This window comes from Doryrhamphus excisus, linkage group LG3 (genome assembly GCF_037039965.1).
Source record: "Doryrhamphus excisus strain RoL-2023G ecotype Guam linkage group LG3, RoL_Dexc_Guam_v1.1, whole genome shotgun sequence".
NCBI classification, from domain to species: domain Eukaryota; kingdom Metazoa; phylum Chordata; class Actinopteri; order Syngnathiformes; family Syngnathidae; genus Doryrhamphus; species Doryrhamphus excisus.
The window spans coordinates 16,296,541-16,316,601 of record NC_136359.1 but is presented as its reverse complement, the minus strand read 5'-3'; the positions used below and the strand labels follow the sequence as shown (position 1 = coordinate 16,316,601).

At 41.7% G+C, this 20,061-nt stretch overlaps 1 protein-coding gene across 1 annotated transcript; it reads left to right on the top strand.

Moving 5' to 3' along the window:
* The first annotated feature begins 1,513 nt into the window (after window positions 1–1,513).
* Window positions 1,514–18,592, top strand: pole (polymerase (DNA directed), epsilon). Its single transcript, XM_058072091.2, has 48 exons — window positions 1,514–1,735; window positions 1,845–1,980; window positions 2,065–2,145; window positions 2,332–2,376; window positions 2,444–2,536; window positions 2,610–2,764; window positions 3,922–4,066; window positions 4,148–4,228; window positions 4,307–4,414; window positions 4,490–4,600; window positions 4,678–4,763; window positions 4,855–4,974; window positions 5,994–6,126; window positions 6,207–6,320; window positions 6,417–6,629; window positions 6,695–6,802; window positions 7,215–7,343; window positions 7,423–7,525; window positions 7,628–7,774; window positions 7,858–8,003; window positions 8,346–8,494; window positions 9,078–9,170; window positions 9,254–9,556; window positions 9,622–9,817; window positions 9,938–10,152; window positions 10,276–10,378; window positions 10,462–10,542; window positions 10,981–11,103; window positions 11,295–11,504; window positions 11,727–11,939; window positions 12,029–12,172; window positions 12,250–12,390; window positions 12,614–12,767; window positions 12,872–12,978; window positions 13,051–13,227; window positions 13,399–13,622; window positions 13,695–13,915; window positions 14,145–14,349; window positions 14,437–14,610; window positions 15,801–15,926; window positions 16,283–16,415; window positions 16,505–16,709; window positions 17,054–17,185; window positions 17,267–17,460; window positions 17,544–17,744; window positions 17,830–17,955; window positions 18,068–18,157; window positions 18,241–18,592. The coding sequence occupies exons 1-48, from the start codon at window positions 1,671–1,673 to the stop codon at window positions 18,361–18,363; spliced, it is 6,882 nt and encodes a 2,293-aa protein (XP_057928074.2). The 5' UTR covers window positions 1,514–1,670; the 3' UTR covers window positions 18,364–18,592.
* Window positions 18,593–20,061: the final 1,469 nt, after the last annotated feature.

Below are 20,061 nucleotides of genomic sequence, written 5' to 3'. Positions count from 1 at the left end.
GAGTGGATACATTTTCAGGAGTCCATCTAAAATGTGGCCAAACATTCAGAAAGCATTAGGTACTCAGTATATAACAAAAAAAACAACACATACAGTATAATAAAAATAAATGCCTTGCCTTGCTGTCTTTTGCCCACATATACTACTCTAATCTGGGGGGGGCATTACTCTGAAGGTGGTCAGAGGTCATTTGTCCTCTCAGCACACGGGCATGCTGGTTTGGGGTTGGAATATATTTGGATCAGACTCAACTCTAAATTGCAAAGCAATACAATAGATTCAAATTACCCCAGATGGGTATAAATTGGAATAAGTCCTCCAGGAAGTGTTACAAATCAAACAAATGCCAATTGAAATCAGATCATAAGCAGCCTACTGAAGGTCCGAGATGAGCCATATGAGTGGTAAATCAAGAATGTATGGTTGCACACAACCAGGCAGTGTCTAGTCAACAGCCTGTCTGCAACAGCTGACATCAAATGGAGGAAAGGTCAGCACTACAAGTATGAAGAAGGCAGACTAAGAAAGCGAGCAAAACAGCAGTACATTATATTGAATATACACATAATATAAACGCACACACCATATAATTTACATTTAAATGTTTTACATGTTTTAAACTTTGTATGGGTTTGCAGTAAAACCGAGCCTTCACTTTACTCACTGTAGATCATTTAGTATCATTTATCGTTTGTCATCTACAAGTAAATAAATAAATAAAGTTAAAATAAGTTAACTAAACTATTGCATTCACTGCCCCAGACATACAACACAGCATCTGTACTGACACCTTAGAGTCCACGTTGACACAAATGTTTTCTTCTTTATGCAATAGAAAAAAATGGCATATTATGTTCAGGTTTTGGGTGGAAGAGGGGTCTAAAATAGTGCTTTTTAGTCAAGGTCAAATATAACAGACAACTCCACCGTTAGTTGTCATGCTGTCATGCTAGTAGGCTAGCTAGCGAGTCAACAACTCTTCACTTTACGATGACACAGTTAACTCATAAGACAGTTATTTGCATGATGTTATTTCAAACGCCCCCTAATATAATTCACTTTCAGTTACTTTTCCTAACAATAAAGTAGTGTTACAGGTGTCAAATGTACCTACCAGCTGCCAAGTCTTTGTCAGTCAATCAAAACGATACACCCCTCCCCCCCAGATAGTAAACATGTGTATAGAGTTGACGCTCCTCCCACAAAGGAGAAACATCACCGAAGATCGTCTATTAGGACAATCGACACAACGACATAATATATAGCCATAATCTTTTCCATTTGGTAGATCTTTTCGTGTGTGTTTCGTATTATTGTAAATAAGACACGTCATATCGTCTTTATTGCGATGTGTATATATGGCTCATCACTGAACGTACTGCATAAATGTTGCCAGGTTATGTGACACACTCGTTCAAGACAAAACCATGATTAAACTCACCCAAAGCGTTACAGAATTTACGTCTGTTCAAAATACACGATCTTGCTTTGACGCCTTCTCTGTGCTGATCTCGCGGGAAGTTGCCAGAGTGAACGCGCCAAACTAAGAAAACACAAGGCTTGCCACTGTCACAGGAAAAAGAACAGAAGTTTGAAGTATCTCCTAAATATTAACGGATGCGACTTTTTTCTTATAAATGACACCAAATCGGAACAGGTAACAACAAAAAATGGTGTTGCAAAATAGTGGAAGGTACAAATCGGACCGAGGTCAAGGTGGAGATCAAGAGAACCAGTAAGTAGTTCCGCATTCATTCTCCACATAGTCTTGGATAAAAACAATATGACGTTAGCTTATTTACCGTTTAAATAGTGAATAACGGGAAACGATGTGTTTAATCTAGGGATGATGGCTCGTCCATGTCGGCCCTCAAGAGGCTGGAGCGGAGCCAGTTCACAGACGAGATGGACAGCCGCTTCGGATTCGAGAGGATGAAGGAACCTGGGGAAAAAACTGGCTGGTTGATCAACATGCATCCTGTAGGCCAACATTTTCTGTGAACTTTACCATTTTCTCATTGAAATCTTGCAATCATATATTTCTGTATCTCTATGTACTCACAGGCTGAGATCCTGGATGAAGACAAGAGAATGATCAGTGCTGTGGACTATTATTTTATTCAGGAGGATGGAAGCAGGTTTAAGGTTTGTTTAGGGCGGAGCAGATAAAATACCTGGCCAAAAAACAGTCACCAAAAGGCAGTTGGTCAGATATATTCCAAAAATGTTTTGGCCATATTTTATGTATTTATTATGTATATTTGATGTATATTATGTATTTGTATGTACCTGTATACAGTCATTATTTAATTATACCTAATCTGTCTACAGGTTGCTCTCCCTTTCAAGCCTTATTTTTACATTGCTACAAAAAAGGTAATTCTGGTCAGGAAATGTGCGTCATGGCCCACAATCTATTAATGCTAATAGAACACTTTTGCAGAACTGCGAAAGAGAAGTTATCTCATATCTGTCAAGGAAGTTCCAAGGAAAAGTGTCCAAACTTGAAATTCTCCCAAAAGAGGATCTTGAACTGGTGAGATAGATTTTTGTTGTATAAAAAGTAATAATGACTTCTTTGCCAACAATTCTGCTCTTTTGATGCCCAGCCGAACCACCTGGTTGGACTAAAGAGGGGATACATCAAGCTGTCATTCAACACTGTAGATGACCTCATCAAGGTGAAGCGGGAGATTTCTCCAGCGGTGCGAAAAAACAGAGAAAGAGAGCAGTCCAATGATGTCTACACGTCAATGCTCTCAAGGTATTTCTTTCTTTAGAACATCTGGTTAAAATTAGGTTTTTATTCATTCTGTTTTTAATATACTGTATACACAGATGCGTTGGTCGTCCTCTAATCAAATTTCTGTTAAATTGTGGAATCCACACCTGAAAACAATAACACTTCATAACGTGTGGTCCACAAAAGACAGCAACAGGACTGTACCAGTTTTGATTCCTGGGTGAAGAAACAGTTCCATTCATGACGCAAATAGCAAAACGAGAATTTTAAATGTGAAAAAACTACTGCGTCTCAACTTGGACTTTCACATCAATGGCTTATCTCATACTTCAGTCTGATGACTGGAAAATACTTGAGATTGGTATTATTTTATTTCATTCATTCATTCATTTTCTACCGCTTATCCTAACAAGGGTCGTGGGGGTGCTAGAGCCTATCCCAGCTGTCTTCGGGCGAGAGGCGGGGTACACCCTGTACTGGTCACCAGCCAATCACAGAGCACATATAGACAAACAATTCATACCAATGGACAATTTGGAGTCACCAATTAACCTAGCATGTTTTTGGAATGTGGGAGAAAACCCACGCATGAACGGGGAGATCATGCAAAATCCACACAGAGATGCCCGAGGATGGAATTGGACTTTGGTCTCCTAGCTGTGTGGTCTGCACGCTATATTTTATTTAAAAAATAAATCAATTTAAAATGCATCAATTTGCCAAATTTAATAGATTGTTACATTGTCCAAATGTAGACACTAAACCATGTTTATGACTTCCAAGGACTTGAACATTTCAAGCCTGTGGCTTTGAACTCGGCTCGACTTGTCGTGACTTGAGACTTGATGTGAGATGTGCACGGCTTTACTTGAAACTTGATTTGAGATTAAAGACATACTTGAAACCACCTCTGACCGTAAGATGCTAGGAAGAGACTGATTGGACCATTTGCACTCAGAAGGACAAAGGAATGAATTCATAGTGACTTAACGGAATGGAAAAAATAAATTCCTCAGTCCACATTTATAATTCACCAAAATGTAATGAACTTTCATGGAAATCGGCTGTGTAAATTATTTAGTTAATTCACATCACCGACAAACAGTGATCAAAACACTTGTATCGCTCTGTTAATGCTGTGGTTTTCATGGCTTTCTACTCCCTTGCTGGCTTTGTAGTGCTCTATCAGGCATGAGTGTGACCTTAGCAGAGGAAGATGGGATGTCCAAGAGTATTTCCGACCAATTAGACAACATCGTGGACATGCGAGAGTATGATGTGCCTTACCATGTGCGCGTGTCCATCGACCTCAAGATCCATGTGGTGAATATACATGATTACATCTTCTGAATATAAGACTGAAACATTGCTGAACTTCTAATATTTATCTTCTTTATTTCTCAGGCTCACTGGTACAACGTTCGATATAGAGGCAGCACTTACCCACCGGAGATTGTTCGACGAGATGATCTTGTAGAACGACCAGTATGAAGATTTTTGCCATGCATATCGTTTGTCATTTGCATTCACGCACCATAAAGATGTTTTCTTTCTTACTTTTAGGACCCAGTTGTTTTGGCTTTTGACATTGAGACGACCAAACTTCCACTGAAATTCCCAGATGCAGAGACAGACCAAATTATGATGATTTCATACATGATAGATGGACAGGTGTGTTTTATGTCCTGTCGACTTTTAATTTATTTGATGTTTGTGTTGCTATAACTTACTGGTTTCTTCTTAAAGGGGTTTCTAATCACAAACAGAGAGATTGTTTCTGAGAACATCGAGGACTTTGAGTTCACACCCAAACCTGAATATGAAGGTCCTTTCACTATTTTCAATGAGGATGATGAGGTACATTTTTCCAGACAACATAGTATATAATTATTAGCATACCATTGTCATTGTAACATGTTGTTTCATGACATCAGGCAGCACTTATTCAAAGGTGGTTTGATCACGTTCAAGAAACAAAGCCGAACATCTTTGTCACCTACAATGGAGACTTTTTTGATTGGTGAGCAATTTGTTTTCCAGCCTTTTATCCATAATACATGAACATCTTTTGTTGTTACCATCTATCCTTTCTAATGCTGCAATTCTTATAGGCCTTTTGTTGAAACAAGAGCATCCCTGCACGGACTGAGCATGCACAGGGAGATTGGTTTCCAGAAGGACAGCCAGGGAGAGTACAAGGCCAGTCAGGCCATCCACATGGACTGTTTAAGGTTTGACATCATGTAGAAAAAAACACATGACTGCAAGTGGATAAATTACAGTGAATAGTGTTATGATGCTTTTACTGTATTGTGCAAAGGTCTTACTCGATTGGGTTTCTTTTTTACTTTTGTTATCAGTTCAGCCTTGGCACAGGTTTAATTTCACTGAAGCACATTCTAGTTAGATACTATATTTGTCATTATGGAAAAACAACAAATCTAATGGTGGACTCTGACTTTTGCATAGTACTGTACAGCATATTTTGATTTGATTTATTTCAAACGTGCATACAATGTTACATTGAAATGCAACACATATACACAAGACATAATTTATTGCTACATGTGTCTGAAAAGGAGCAGGAAGAAGCAGAGCTTATTAAATCCAACTCCTTCTCCATGTCACAGCAGTTGCCAATTCAGTTCTGGATTTTTGTTTGTACATCCACGCATACAAACACCAAGGCAAACACCCAGGCAAAACCCCATGACGTTACGTTAGTATATAGACATTCATTCATTTTCTATACTGCAGTCGCAGCCATTACAGCTGTCTTTGGGCGAGAGGCGGGGTACACCCTGGACTGGTCGCCAGCCAATCACAGGGCACATATAGACAAACAACCATTCACACTCACATTCATACCTATGGACAATTTGGAGTCACCAATTAACCTAGCATGTTTTTGGAATGTGGGAGGAAACTGGAGTCCCCGGAGAAAACCCACGCATGCACAAGGAGAATATGCAAACTCCACTGCACACACTAATCACTCGTCCATCGTGCAGGCCTGTATATAGACATCTATACCCTATATGCTGTACTCTGGGTGAAATAGGTGCTGAAACTGCATTGTCCATAAATGCTGAATTAAACAAATATTTTAATTTGACTGACTCCAATGAACGATAACATTGCTTTTGCATTTGTTGCATCAGAACTTTGTGTTGTATTTAGGTTATTTGTTTCTTTAATTACCCGAAAGGAGCAGGGTTTGATTTATAAGTCTGTTTCTCTTGTGCGTCAGGTGGGTGAAGAGAGACAGCTACCTCCCTGTGGGAAGTCATAATTTGAAGGCTGCAGCAAAGGCTAAACTGGGCTATGACCCTGTGGAGCTGGACCCAGAAGAGATGTGCCGCATGGCAACAGAGGAACCACAGGTATGGGAATGCATCTGCCAGCTCATGATAAAGAAAGGCAACAATTTTTATTAAAGTTATTATTATTATCTTTTTGTCAGACGTTAGCCACCTACTCTGTGTCAGATGCCGTGGCCACATATTACCTCTACATGAAATATGTTCACCCCTTCATTTTTGCTCTGTGCACCATCATCCCTATGGAGCCTGATGAGGTTTGACTATGCATTATACTCAATATATTATGTTCAATGTATTACATGTCATGACTTCCACTGTTAGACACCGCTTTTGTATTCCTCTAAATGCAGGTGCTGCGTAAGGGCTCTGGCACACTATGTGAGGCTCTCCTCATGGTGCAGGCCTTCCACGCCAACATCATCTTCCCCAACAAACAGGAGCAGGTATTCAACAAGCTGACCGATGATGGACACGTCTTGGACTCTGAGACGTACGTGGGCGGCCATGTGGAGGCCCTGGAGTCCGGAGTCTTCCGAAGTGACATCCCTTGTCGTTTCAAAATGGTGCAGTCCACCTCTGTGCACTTTAATTCTTTGCTAATAGCTTTTAACTGATGATTTGTTGACAGAACCCAGCTGCATTTGACTTCCTTAGTCAAAGAGTTGAGCGAACGATACGTCACGCCATTGAGGAAGAGGAGAAAATACCTCTGGAGCAAGTCACAAACTTTAATGAAGTATGTTAACTTTTTTTTTAAGTTAAAACAACTGGATCATATATTTGTTCTCTTTACTTGCTAATGAGTTAGTAGGTTGCACAAAAACAAATTCATTTTCATAACACTAATTTGGTTGTGGCTGCACGGTGATCAAGTGCTTAGCGCATAGGCCACGCAGCTAGGAGACCCAACCCGAGTTCAATTCCAGCCTCGGCCATTATTGTGTGGAGTTTGCGTGTTCTCCCCGTGCATGTGTGGGTTTTCTCCCGGTACTCCGGCTTCCTCCCACATTCCAAAAACATGCTAGGTTAATTAGTGACTCCAAATTGTCCATACATATGAATGTGAGTCCTGTTCCGGCTTGCAATGACAATAAAGGAAGTCTATCTATCTATTCCAGTTTGTAGTAAATTCTCTGGTGTGTTTCCAGGTGTGCGATGAGATAAAAAATAAGCTGACATCACTGAAAGAAGTTCCCAACAGGATTGAGTGCCCACTCATATACCATCTTGATGTTGGAGCAATGTACCCTAATATCATCCTAACCAATCGCCTACAGGTAAAAAAAACAAACATACAGGAAAAATAATTATATATGCACTAAAACGAAACACTAAACTACTCCTCATCTCATCCAGCCTTCAGCCATGGTAGATGAGGCCACTTGTGCCGCCTGTGACTTTAATAAACCAGGGGCAACATGTCAGAGGAGGATGGCCTGGCAGTGGAGAGGCGAAATCAGTAAGTTGGTGTTGCATGTGTGGCTGCTTTTACAGCATCACAAAAAAGTCTCAAGGAGCTAATGGAGAGTACCAAAAAATGTGTCACACCCTTCTCTTGTAGTGCCCGCCAGCCGCAGTGAGTTCCACCGCATTCAGCAGCAACTGGAGTCCGAGAAATTCCCCCCATTCTTTCCCAATGGACCCCCTCGAGCATTCCATACACTCAACAGAGAGGAACAGGCCAAGCATGAGAAAAAACGTCTTGCAGGTGCTTCTTTTTCTTTCACTAGTTTGATGTTTTCATGTTCTTCTTGTCAAAGCCAGTCTTGACATAAGTTGTCTTTGTGTCAGACTACTGCAAAAAGGCCTATAAGAAGATACACATCACCAGGCTGGAGGAGCGAGTCACCACCATCTGTCAGAGGGAAAACTCTTTCTATGTGGACACTGTTCGAGCGTTCAGGGATAGACGATATGAATTCAAAGGGCTGCACAAGGTACATGCTTTTGCAACATAGACAATCATGTTGGCTGTTCACCTCTGATCATATCTTCCACTAAGGACATCTGATTCACTTTGAATTACTCAGCACTGAATCACAACAAATCTTCATTAATTTTACCATTTAGACAATATCTGAATGAGCTTATAGTATCATGAGAGATGCACAACTGTTTATATCCATTGAACCAGTCCTAAATTTAAGCTTTGTTTGGAGGGAGGATAGGAAGAGGGGGACTAATTTGAGATTGTATGCAAAATTTTGTAGTCTCATCTCCTCTTGCCCACACACAAAACTCAAATTCTCAAATGTTTTCTGTATGTATTGTTCCTTAAGGTGTGGAAGAAGAAACTGTCTTCTGCTCAAGACATTGGAGATGCCGCAGAGGTCAAGCGTTGCAAGAACATGGAGATCCTGTATGAATCTCTTCAGCTGGCTCACAAGTGTATCCTCAATTCCTTTTATGGCTACGTCATGAGGAAAGGGTATGAGTTAATTCTATATTCTCTAGGGATGCTCCCTTCGATCAACCACCAATCACTATTGGCTGATTTCCGTGGAAAAGCATGTCATCTGCATACACAGATAAATGCCTTTCAACGGCAATCACGAAAGCCGATCATGTTTGCCTGTGTGCGTGCAGTGTTGTGTCTTGCGCTAACGCCTTGGAGAAGAGTCCCTCGCTCACTCTCCTTCACACTGTGCAGGCGTGCCAAAGCCAAAACAATTATGTGTGCCTTGTGAAACTTACCTGTCACTTGTGAGAGTGATATTAGGCTTTAATAAAGGCTTTAATTTAGCACAGCATTTGAAGAACAAACACTTGACACACTTGAGTATGGTGAGTTTGCGAGGCTCATGGCGCAGCATCAGTTCCCCTCCCCTGGCCAATAGCGCACCTCATAAATAAATTAAAAAATTTAATCCCTGTGATCAGTATCTGACGATTTCACTCATGAATGATTGGAATCTGCAGCATAAAACCCTTATTGGAGCATTCCTAATATTCTTCAAACAAAATCCACTGCTCCCTATTTGGCGCGTGTTGACACGATCTCAACTGCTTAGGGCGCGCTGGTACTCCATGGAGATGGCAGGCATTGTGTGCTACACGGGTGCCAACATCATCACTCAAGCTAGAGAGCTCATTGAACAAATTGGGTGAGTAGCACATGATATTACACAATCAACCAATAAACTTCCATGTGTATCACCTGATTGCTGTCTACTTTTTTGTGACTCAGGAGGCCACTTGAATTGGACACTGACGGTATCTGGTGTGTCCTACCCAACACCTTCCCAGAGAACTTTGTAGTGAAGACAAGTAATGAGAAGAAGCCCAAGGTGACCATCTCCTATCCAGGTGCCATGCTGAATATTCTGGTGAAGGAGGGCTTCACCAATGACCAGTATCACGAGCTTGTTGACCCTGCTTCACTGACATATGACATCAGGGCAGAAAACAGCATATTTTTTGAGGTGGATGGGCCATATCTAGCCATGATTCTGCCTGCCTCGAAAGAAGAAGGAAAGAAGTTGAAGAAACGGTATAAATACCATATTTCCTCCATAGAGAATTGTTATTTTTGTTAAGTTAGCCTTTTCATTTAAGGTATGCTGTGTTCAATGAGGATGGTTCCCTGGCTGAGCTGAAGGGTTTTGAAGTGAAAAGAAGAGGGGAACTGCAGCTCATTAAGATTTTCCAGTCTTCTGTGTTTGAGGCTTTCCTCAAAGGTACCACCCTGGATGAAGTCTACGCCTCTGTAGCCAAAGTGGCTGACTATTGGTTGGATGTCCTGTACAGCAAGGTAATGGTAGTGCCCCACCTGTTGTTGTGAGAGTCAACTTGTCAATATGACAATACTGTCTACACTGAACAGAAAATGCTCAGTCTTCATGTTGATGGGTGATTTCATTTTTTCCCTCAGGCTGCCAACATGCCGGATGCAGAGCTGTTTGACTTAATCTCAGAGAATCGCTCCATGTCCAAGAAGTTGGAGGACTACGGAGAGCAGAAGTCCACTTCCATCAGCACAGCCAAGAGACTGGCAGAGTTCTTGGGAGACCAGATGGTGAAGGACGCTGGTCTGAGCTGCCGTTACGTTATCTCACGGAAGCCAGAAGGATCTCCTGTCACAGAGAGGTGGGAAAATGTCAGAAATAGTTTGTGCTTTGCTTTTATGATAGGCAAAAACTGAATTTGATGATCATGTTTTTGCTTTTGGTGGCAAGCAATTCCGTGGTTAATTTGTGTTTCTGCCCTTAGAGCCATTCCTTTGGCCATCTTCCAAGCTGAGACCAGTGTGACCAAACATTTCCTGCGTAAATGGCTCAAGATGCCCAGCCTGCAAGACTTCGACATTCGCTCTGTAAGGATTTGGAATGTTATGACCTGCAAACGTATAGTGATCTCATCTTGCATGACGTTGTCTTGGTTGTCTGGTCCTCACAGATTCTGGACTGGAGTTACTACATAGAAAGGCTTGGAAGTGCCATCCAGAAAATCATCACCATCCCTGCAGCTCTCCAACAGGTAACATTAACGGAATAATGGAAATCACAGATGATTCAGTGTTTTGCTTGCCTCACTTCTGTTCTGGCAGCATGTGTTCAGTTCCCACTCAGTGAAAGTGTGAATGTTTGGCTGTCTATATGTTCCAACTGATTGACTAGCAACCAGTCCTGTACAATATGTAGTCTTCCCTTCACCACAAGTCAGTGGCCATTGGCTCCAGCTTCCGACAAACCTGAACAGCATAAGCAGTTCAAGATGGGTGGATGAATGGATGGATTAATGGTCAACTGGGTGATATGTGAGCTGGTTTGACAGTACTTGATTATCCATAATCAGACAAAAGTGACATCTAATTGAATCTATGTATACGTATATGTGTTGACTGCCCTTATTGACATTTTCAATCAAACAAAGCATTCTATTCTTAGTGCCTGTCTGCCTTATTTTGATTATCAGGTGAAGAATCCAGTTCCTCGAGTGCGACATCCCGATTGGCTTCACAAGAAACTCCTTGAGAAAAATGACATCTACAAGCAAAAGAAAATCAGCGAGTTGTTCACCAGTGAGGGCAAGAGGCAGGTAGGTAACATCACAACAAAAAGACTCATTTATTGGGTAAGGAATCATATTTGGGAACTTAGAGTAAGTATTAGGTATTAAACAAAACACTATGATACCAACAGTAACTAAAAAAACTAATTGAATGTTGGTGTAATTCAATGAAGTCCCTGCTCCACATGTTGCGATTAATGTTTGTGGTTCTCCTTCAGGTGGCTCATCAGCCCCTCGCAGGCCGTCCAGTTCCCGACATGGAGGACTTTGGGATGCCAGTGAGGCCTCTGCAGCCGGCCATCCCTATCAGCACTAAGAGGAAGAGAACATCTCAGGGGGAGGACAGCCAGGTCGAGTCTCAAGATCTTGAACTCACCCAGTCATGGAGAGAGGTCCTCGGACCACCACCACCTACCGGCACAACAAAGGTAGACCACTCGCTACATTCCCAGAAAATTTGCCTGCTATAAAATTCTAATTGAGACCAGATTCCAATTATGCTTTCTTTGTCATTTACCTATCAGTGTTTAGATTCTTCATAATGTAATTCAGTTTACTCTATGCAGGATATTGCACCAAAAACAGACTGATGAAAACACAATATCTTGCATCTTCAGTCAAACCAGTCTCAAAGCTGTGTCCCTGTACAGGAGGAGCGTCTTGTGTGGCTGCGTTACCATAAAAAAAAATGGGAGCTGCAGCTGAGGCAGAGGAAGGAGAGAAAAAAGAGGAGGCGACTGCTGGATGGAGAGTCCCAGCCTGTAGGCGGTGGAGTGATCAGAGATGGTCCCAGCACAGGCCTGGGAAGCTTCCTCCGCAAAACGGCTCGCAGCATCCTGGACATGCCCTGGCAAATAGTGCAGGTGGGCATAAATTAGCTAATCAACACAACCCTCTGTATTGAAAATAATTTACATAAATATGTTAATTAAATAAATATGATGTCTTTCAGATTGCAGAAACTAGCCACCCCGGGCTATACAAGTTGTGGGCTGTAATTGGAAATGACCTCCACTGCATGAAGCTCAATATCCCTCGTATCTTCTATGTCAACCAGAAAGTCCCAAAACAGGAGGAGGGACCCACATTCAAAAAGGTACACAGTGAGGGCGGGGGCAGTGATTTCAAGAAAATGTGTGAAACATTTTTATTTTAATCTGTTTGTGTCTTCAGGTGAACCGCATTCTCCCTCGCTCCAACATGGTATACTACCTTTATGAGTACTGTGTGCCAGAGGACATGTACCAGGAGCACATCAACGAGATCAACGCTGACCTCTCTGCCCCAGACATTGAAGGGGTCTATGAAACACAGGTATCATAGACAGAACAGTTATATATTTACTCCACTCCTCTTTAACTATACGTACTGTACTTGCACAATCAATCGAGTTCAATACAAGAATGCAATTCAACACTACTGCAAATTATAACCACATTATTGAAAACTTGTAAAATGAATACCTCTCTGATTCTATTTAGAAAAAACTTTATTTTTGGTTTCTTGTTTTGTGCAATTTTCTGCATCCATCACTCAGGTGCCCTTGCTGTTTCGTGCCCTAGTGCAGCTCGGATGTGTCTGCATGGTAAATAGGCATGTTGGAAGAGATCTGGGCAGCAGGGAGGCCGACACTTTTGATTTGGAGCATCTGGAGATGAGGTCTCTGGCTCAGTTCAGCTACCTGGAGCCAGGTATTGCCAATAATTTGCCTATTTGTGTGATTTATGTGTCTAACTGGTCTTTCCATCAGCATACAGATTTTTTGCTATGTCTTGTATGTTTGTGGTTTTTTTAGGCAGTGTTCGCCACATGTACCTCTACCATCACAGTCAGGGTCACAAGGCCATTTTTGGTCTTTTCATCCCCTCTCAGCGCAAAGCCAACATCTTTGTCCTGGACACTGTAAGAGCAATGCACTGCTTACATTGTTTTTGTCATCTTTCTGAATGCTGTTCTCTTTTACTCTACGTGCAGGTGAGAAGCAACCAGATGCCGAACCTCAGTAATGTCTACACTGCTGAGCGCACCGCCCTACTGGAAAAGACGACGGAGGACCTCCTGCCTCCAGAGAAGCACAATTTTGAAGTCCGGGCTGAGAATGATGTGAAGGCTATCTACCGTGCACTGCAACGCACACTGCTAAGCTACAAGGTAAAAAAGCTACATTATCCCCTGATATGGCATACAATAACAGCAAAAGGTTTGGAGAAAATTCAAATTAGAAAGTGTTTCCAAACTTTTTAAAGGCAATGTATATATTACAAATAAGGTACTATGTGTACTACGGTGTACTATAATATATGTTCTTATTTTTGTGCTCAGGAGGAGCGCCGGGGGCCGACCCTCATCGCTGTGCAATCTAATTGGGAGTTGCGTCGACTAGCCACAGGGATGCCTGTGCTGGAGGAATTCCCTGTTGTGCCAGTACATGTGATTGACGAAATCAGCTATAATGTACTGGACTGGCAGCGTCATGGCGCCAGGCGCATGATCCGCCACTATCTGAACTTGGACAGTTGTCTGTCACAGGCTTTTGATATGGCAAGGTAGGTACTAACTATGCACTGTGGATGCCACATCAAATGAACTAAACCTCCAGTTAACTCTTTCCATTTCAGGTATTACCACTTACCTGTGGGGAACCTACCCCAGGATGTATCTATCTTTGGTTCTGACCTGTTCCTGGCTAGACATCTGCGGAAACACAACCACCTGCTCTGGCTGTCCCCCACAGCAAGGCCAGACATGGGGGGCAAAGAGGCTGATGACAGCCGTCTGGTTATGGAAAGTGATGACCGGTGCTCTGTTGAGATCAATGCACAAGGATGCTACTCTACAGGTACCTCGACACATACACACAATACAAAAAAAACAAACTAAAAAGATGACAACAATCTATTAAACTATCCCACCCTCATCTTGTCATACATTCCAGTGTACAATACTGAAAATTGAGGGGGATAGCATTTTTGGCCATTGCTAAGATCAGACAAAACCCAATGATAAATCTGATGTCAGCTGGGATAAAGTCTTGACCTTAGTGTGAGGTTCAATGTTCTGTCTTTCAGTGTGTGTAGAGCTAGACTTGCAGAGCCTGGCTGTGAACACCATCCTCCAGTCACAGCATGTCAATGACATGGAGGGAGGATCCAGTTTGGGTGTTAGTTTTGATGTGATTCAGCAAGCCTCTTTGGAAGACATGATGTCAGGAAACCAAGGAGCTAATTCCTTAGCAAGCTATGATGAGACCGCACTCTGCTCCAACACCTTCAGGTGTGTTCACCGTCACACACATACTGTGATGTCATGGTTTTTTTTTTTGGCACTAAATTTCAGCATTTTCTCATTTTTTACGAGTAGGATCTTGAAGAGCATGGTGGTGGGCTGGGTCCGAGAGATCACACAGTACCACAACGTGTATGCTGACAACCAGGTGATGCACTTTTACCGCTGGCTGCATTCCCCCAGTTCACTGCTCTATGACCCTGCTCTGCACCGCACCCTACACAACATGATGAAGAAGGTCTTCCTGCAGTGAGTGACACACATTTTCTTGTTGAACGTAAGAGTAATTTAAAGTAAACAAAGTATATTTGTGATTTACAGCAGAAATGTTGATGTTTCCGAGTAGGATGGGAAAACACGTGCATACATGTATTTGTGCAGCATAGTCGACCATCACTCCTCTGCACACTAAAAAGAGAGCAGGGGAGAAATTGGCACATATAGACAAACAACCATTCACACTCACATTCATACCTATGGACAATTTGGAGTCGCCAATTAACCTAGCATGTTTTTGGAATGTGGGAGGAAACCGGAGTACCTGGAGAAAACCCACACACACACGAGGAGAACATGCAAACTCCACACAGAGATGCCTAAGCGGAGAATAGAACCCAGATTTCCTGACAGTGTGGCCTGCATGCTAACCACTCGTCCACCGGCAACTTTTCCTGGCGTCGTCAAGAGACTTTTGGAGACTTAAAAGTGAAAGCATGTATTGTTCTGCAGTTTCTGTTCTCACTGAGCAGCAACGAGTGCCGCTGAGAGGTCCGCCCAGCCCCAAACCAGTCACAAGTAACGAGTGCACAGTCAGTTCACGACACACTGAGAGCTTTGGAGGTCTGGAACTCTTCACATCCAAATTGCAAATGAATCATGTATGCTGCCGGCGTGGAGCTTGTCTGCTTTACAGAGCAGGATCTAAAACGTAAATGTTTCTTGAAGTACTCATGACACCAAAAATGTTTACAGGAAAAAAAACAAAATGAAAGTACTCAAAACTTAGGCTATAAGAAAATTGTCAACACCTGAAATTGAGCTTGAGCACCTTAACAGGCCATGCTCAGAATAATTGACTAAAAGACGTTTAGTACTGTATAGTACTCACTTTTGTTGCCAGCAGTTTAAACCTTAATGGCTATGATGTGCTGAGTAATTTTTAGGCGACTCTGACTGCCCGTCTAAAGTGTCAATTCTTCAATGTTGTCCCATGAAAAGATAAAAGTATAATAACATATTTGCAGTAATGTGAGTGTCATTAGTATCTGATGCTGTGACAGAAAAATATAAACAACGAGAAAGGATTGTGGGCAAATAGTGTTTAATGAAAGCTCTGATGACTGCGGGCATTTCACGTGAAATCGGCCCCTCTCACAGTAGGCTTAAGTCTGTGAACACCTTTTATTGTCTTATTAATCCACCTCTCATCCTGCTGATAGGTTGGTTGCCGAGTTCAAACGTCTTGGCTCCACTGTGGTGTACGGAAACTTCAACAGGATCATCTTGTGTACTAAAAAGCGAAGAATAGACGATGCCATTGGCTATGTGGAATACATTACCAACAGGTTTGATATTCTGCTTTTTAAAATCATGCCGTCCTTAAATTATGGGGAGGTCACATTATCCCTGTTTAATTTCTCAACATTTAATTCAGTTTACCCCAATAAATACCTTTAGGATGAACAAGACTGAGAGAGACAGGCCCACTCAGGTCAAAATCGTTGTCCTTTGACCTTATGAATGTTCTTGATTCTAAATGAATGGACAAAAGTACCAATACACTCTTAATGTTTGTAGAAAGTCTTCCCAAAAATTGAAGTGTCCATTTTAACTTTGTGTGATGGGAAATTCTGTACTTTTTTCCATATAGTGTCCATCTGCAATTGTGTACTGAACCCGATTTACATTATTTGTCTTCTAGCATACACTCCAAAGAAATCTTCCACTCTTTGTCTGTCTCTTTCTCCCGATGTTGGGAGTTTCTGGTTTGGATGGACCCGGCCAACTATGGTGGCGTGAAGGGCAAGCTTCCCGCCAACGTCCTGTATGGAGAGGTACTTCATACCTAAAGTTAATTTTCCATTGACACATACAGTACACTGTATACACATCCCATTGCTGCTATGTTACTGTGTTTTCTTAGGAAGGAACCAAACCAAAGAAAAAGACAGGGGGAGAAGAGGATGGAAGTGAGGATGATGAAGAGGAGGAGGAAGTGAATGCTGAGAATGATGAGGGAGACGCACATACAGAGGAAGTGGAGGACTTGATTGAGAGCAACTGGAACATCATGCAGTATCTGCCGCAAACTGCTTCCTGCCAGAACTACTTCCTCATGATTGTGTCAGGTACTAAATACATAATAAAAGTTGTCACATGACTCTTATAACGGGTTCACATTTGTTACGTAAACTCACTGGCCACAATATTAGGAACACCTGGATAATCTATTTCCAGTTCCAGTACAATACTGTTGGAAATATTTTGTGCTATATATTCAGTGACTTATTCATGTAATAATAATAATTGTACATCTGCACAGCATTATGCTATGATGTGTGATGTGTTTCTGACATTTTGATTGCTGTAGAAGAAGACAAATTGGAGAAAAGCACAGTACATTCATTGTTATTGTCTATATGAAGTACATTTACACTATAATGTTTTTAAATGTCAATACAATCTGCCCCAGCTTACATTGCAGCAGTGTACCAGAGCATGAAAGAGGAGCTGAGACGCAACACTCCTGGAGCAACACCAATCAAGAGACGTGGCTGCAGCCAAATTTCCCAGCAGGCAGCCGGGGATTTGAGCGCTCTTCCCGGTATGATGCTCCTTCCGGGTAGTGAAAAAAATTTCTTGTACCATATATTTTGATCTCTCATACTTTAAATCTCTCCCGTAGGAATGATCTCTTTTTCTCAGGAGTATGTGTCCAATGAGCTGACTCAGAACATTTTCACCATCACACAAAAAATCCAAAAGAAGGTGACTGGAACCAGGAATGTGACCCAGCCCTCAGAGATGTTCCCTGTCTTGCCAGGCTCACACTTACCTCTGAACAACCCAGCTCTCGAGTTCATCAAATATGTCTGCCAGGTAACATTCTCAAAGACATACAGTGCATCATCAGTGGTCAATCAGTTTATTTATTTTTCCCAACATTTATGTTATGTATTTAGGTCCTCTCACTAGACAGCAACATTGTGAACCAGGTGAACAAACTTAAAAGGGACCTCCTGCGCCTTGTGGATGTCGGAGAGTTCTCTGAAGAAGCCCAGTTTCGTGACCCCTGCAACTCATACATACTGCCTGAAGTCATCTGCCACAGTTGCAATTTTTGCCGTGACCTTGACCTCTGCAAAGACCCATCTGTTGCACAAGTAAATAGCAACAGAGGCTCTTGTATTAGTCCTACTTCCGGATCTTCATATTGATCTTGTCAATTGTCATTTCCTCTCTATTTAGGACGGTTCCATCTTGCCTCAGTGGTTCTGCTCCAACTGTCAAGCCCAGTATGAGGCAGAGTCCATCGAGATGACTTTGGTGGAGGCCCTGCAGAAGAAACTGATGAGCTACTCGTTGCAGGACCTGGTGAGTCAAAAGCAGCAGCGTACTGTACAGATGAGCAGTCTGTATAGCCAAGTGTCACAGTAACGCTTCAGCCTGCTGTTAAGCCCTAAACAGTTTATTGTGTCATTTTTAGGTGTGTACCAAATGTAAAGGGGTAAAGGAAGCAAATATGCCTCTCTACTGCAAATGTGCAGGAGATTTTGACCTCACTTTTCCAGAGAAGGTTTGTACGCTTACATGTGTTGCATCATATTATTGTTACACTTACATGTTCAGTTAAATATTGCTTCCTTACTTTTTTAAAAGAGCTTCTCAGAGCAGATCACAGTGTTTCGGAACATCGCTTCCCATTTCAACATGAGTTTCCTGGAAGAGACCATTGACTGGTTGGTGGTGATGAGCCCACAGATGAGTCGGAGTGCTACTTGAAGGCAGACCTGAGCTCTAACATTCCATCTGTCACATTTATAGTGACATGTTCATTAGCCTGAATGAGTGCCACTCTCGTGTATGTGTGTGAATACACTTGTATGACTGATTGTATGCAACCTGCACTATGTGGGCTGTAGATATGTTTGAACCCTGTGTTGTGATTGTATGTGTGATCAAGATGTATGCGTTCAAACTTTCAGTTTGCCTGTCAATAAATATTTTTACTGTAAAATCTATTCCCTTGGAGTTGTCCGTTTAAAAGCCGCATTATGTCCAGTAGTCCATTATCTCTAGGGACCATCACCCATCTGTAGCCACACTATTAGTGAGCTTTTTCACCCTTAAATAATTCACAAAATCTCAAGGCAATTATTATTTTCAAATTTGATGAGCTTGAAGTGAATTTCGTGTCAATATCAAGCATTAATTGGTGACCTTTTTATTGTGTTAGTTCTACACAAAATATAACATGTGTTGATTTTATTTAATAAACATCTTTTAAAATAGCAGGTGAAGTGCAAAATACTACTCCCTTGGAAATTACATATGAATGTTTGTACATTATACCATATGTTAACCTCTTAATTGGTCTTTTATTTTTAAAGGCTATGCACCTCATTCTATAATCCCTTATTTAGTCTTGTAATAAAATATTTCTCAACCTATATGTTATGTTAATCTTCATAGAAGAATACAAGTCTAGATGATTGACGGCAAATAGCTGACATGAAATAATGGCATCAGTCATTTTCAGGTTTTTGGGAAAACGTTTTGACTTGTGGCTCACATTGGGTTGAAAAAATTTGGCAGAGGAGCCGTCCATATATCGGTGCTCATCAAAGACCGCGGCATACTTAGTCATGGTGTTACAAAACGAAAATACAACACAACTACAGCAAGAGAATGCATAGCAACTATTACTATGTTGTGGATGATAAAGATAAGATAAGCACTCAACAGAACTTAAACTGTGCCCGCAAGGCATGCTGGGTAGTCCAGTGGCAACAACAATATGAGTTTTGAACAATAAAACATTGCTTAGTAAGAGTATGTTAACATCCCTCCTGGTTTTCTACCTTGACAACCTCATCAACATATTCTGCAATCAAAGAAAACTGCGACAAACGCAGCAAAATGGAGGGCGAGAGCACCACAAGCATGCATTGTGGCAAGACTATATAGGTGTAATTTTGGTTTGGGTATTTTGTGTAGACATTGTGCAATAGGTAGGTTAAGTTGTGTGTGACGTGTTGTGTTTTTTGTATATGCTACAGATTGCGTCTGATTATTCCCTGTATGACTGAAGCGTCCCACAATAGCACTGCGGGTCATGTTTCCGGGTACAGCTGTTAAAGGTTTAAAAAAAGGAATTTGGAAACACCGGTGGGCCAGATTAAGACATTTGGACCGCAGTTTACCCACCCCTATTCTACAAGGATGTATATGTATGTTTTTGCATGTACATGAAGACACATTTTTTTTTAGCAGACTTCACAATACATAACAGTTACTCATTAATTATTCTGGACAACCATAATGGATTTCAGCATTTGTCCAAACTGAAATGATCCTTGGTGCCTCATGACCCATAACTCTTCACTCTCCACCACTGCCTGTTCTATTGTTCTAGGCCTACAGATGAGATTAGACAACCCCAGAATCTTGTTACAGAAGCATTTTATGGGAAGTGACTGT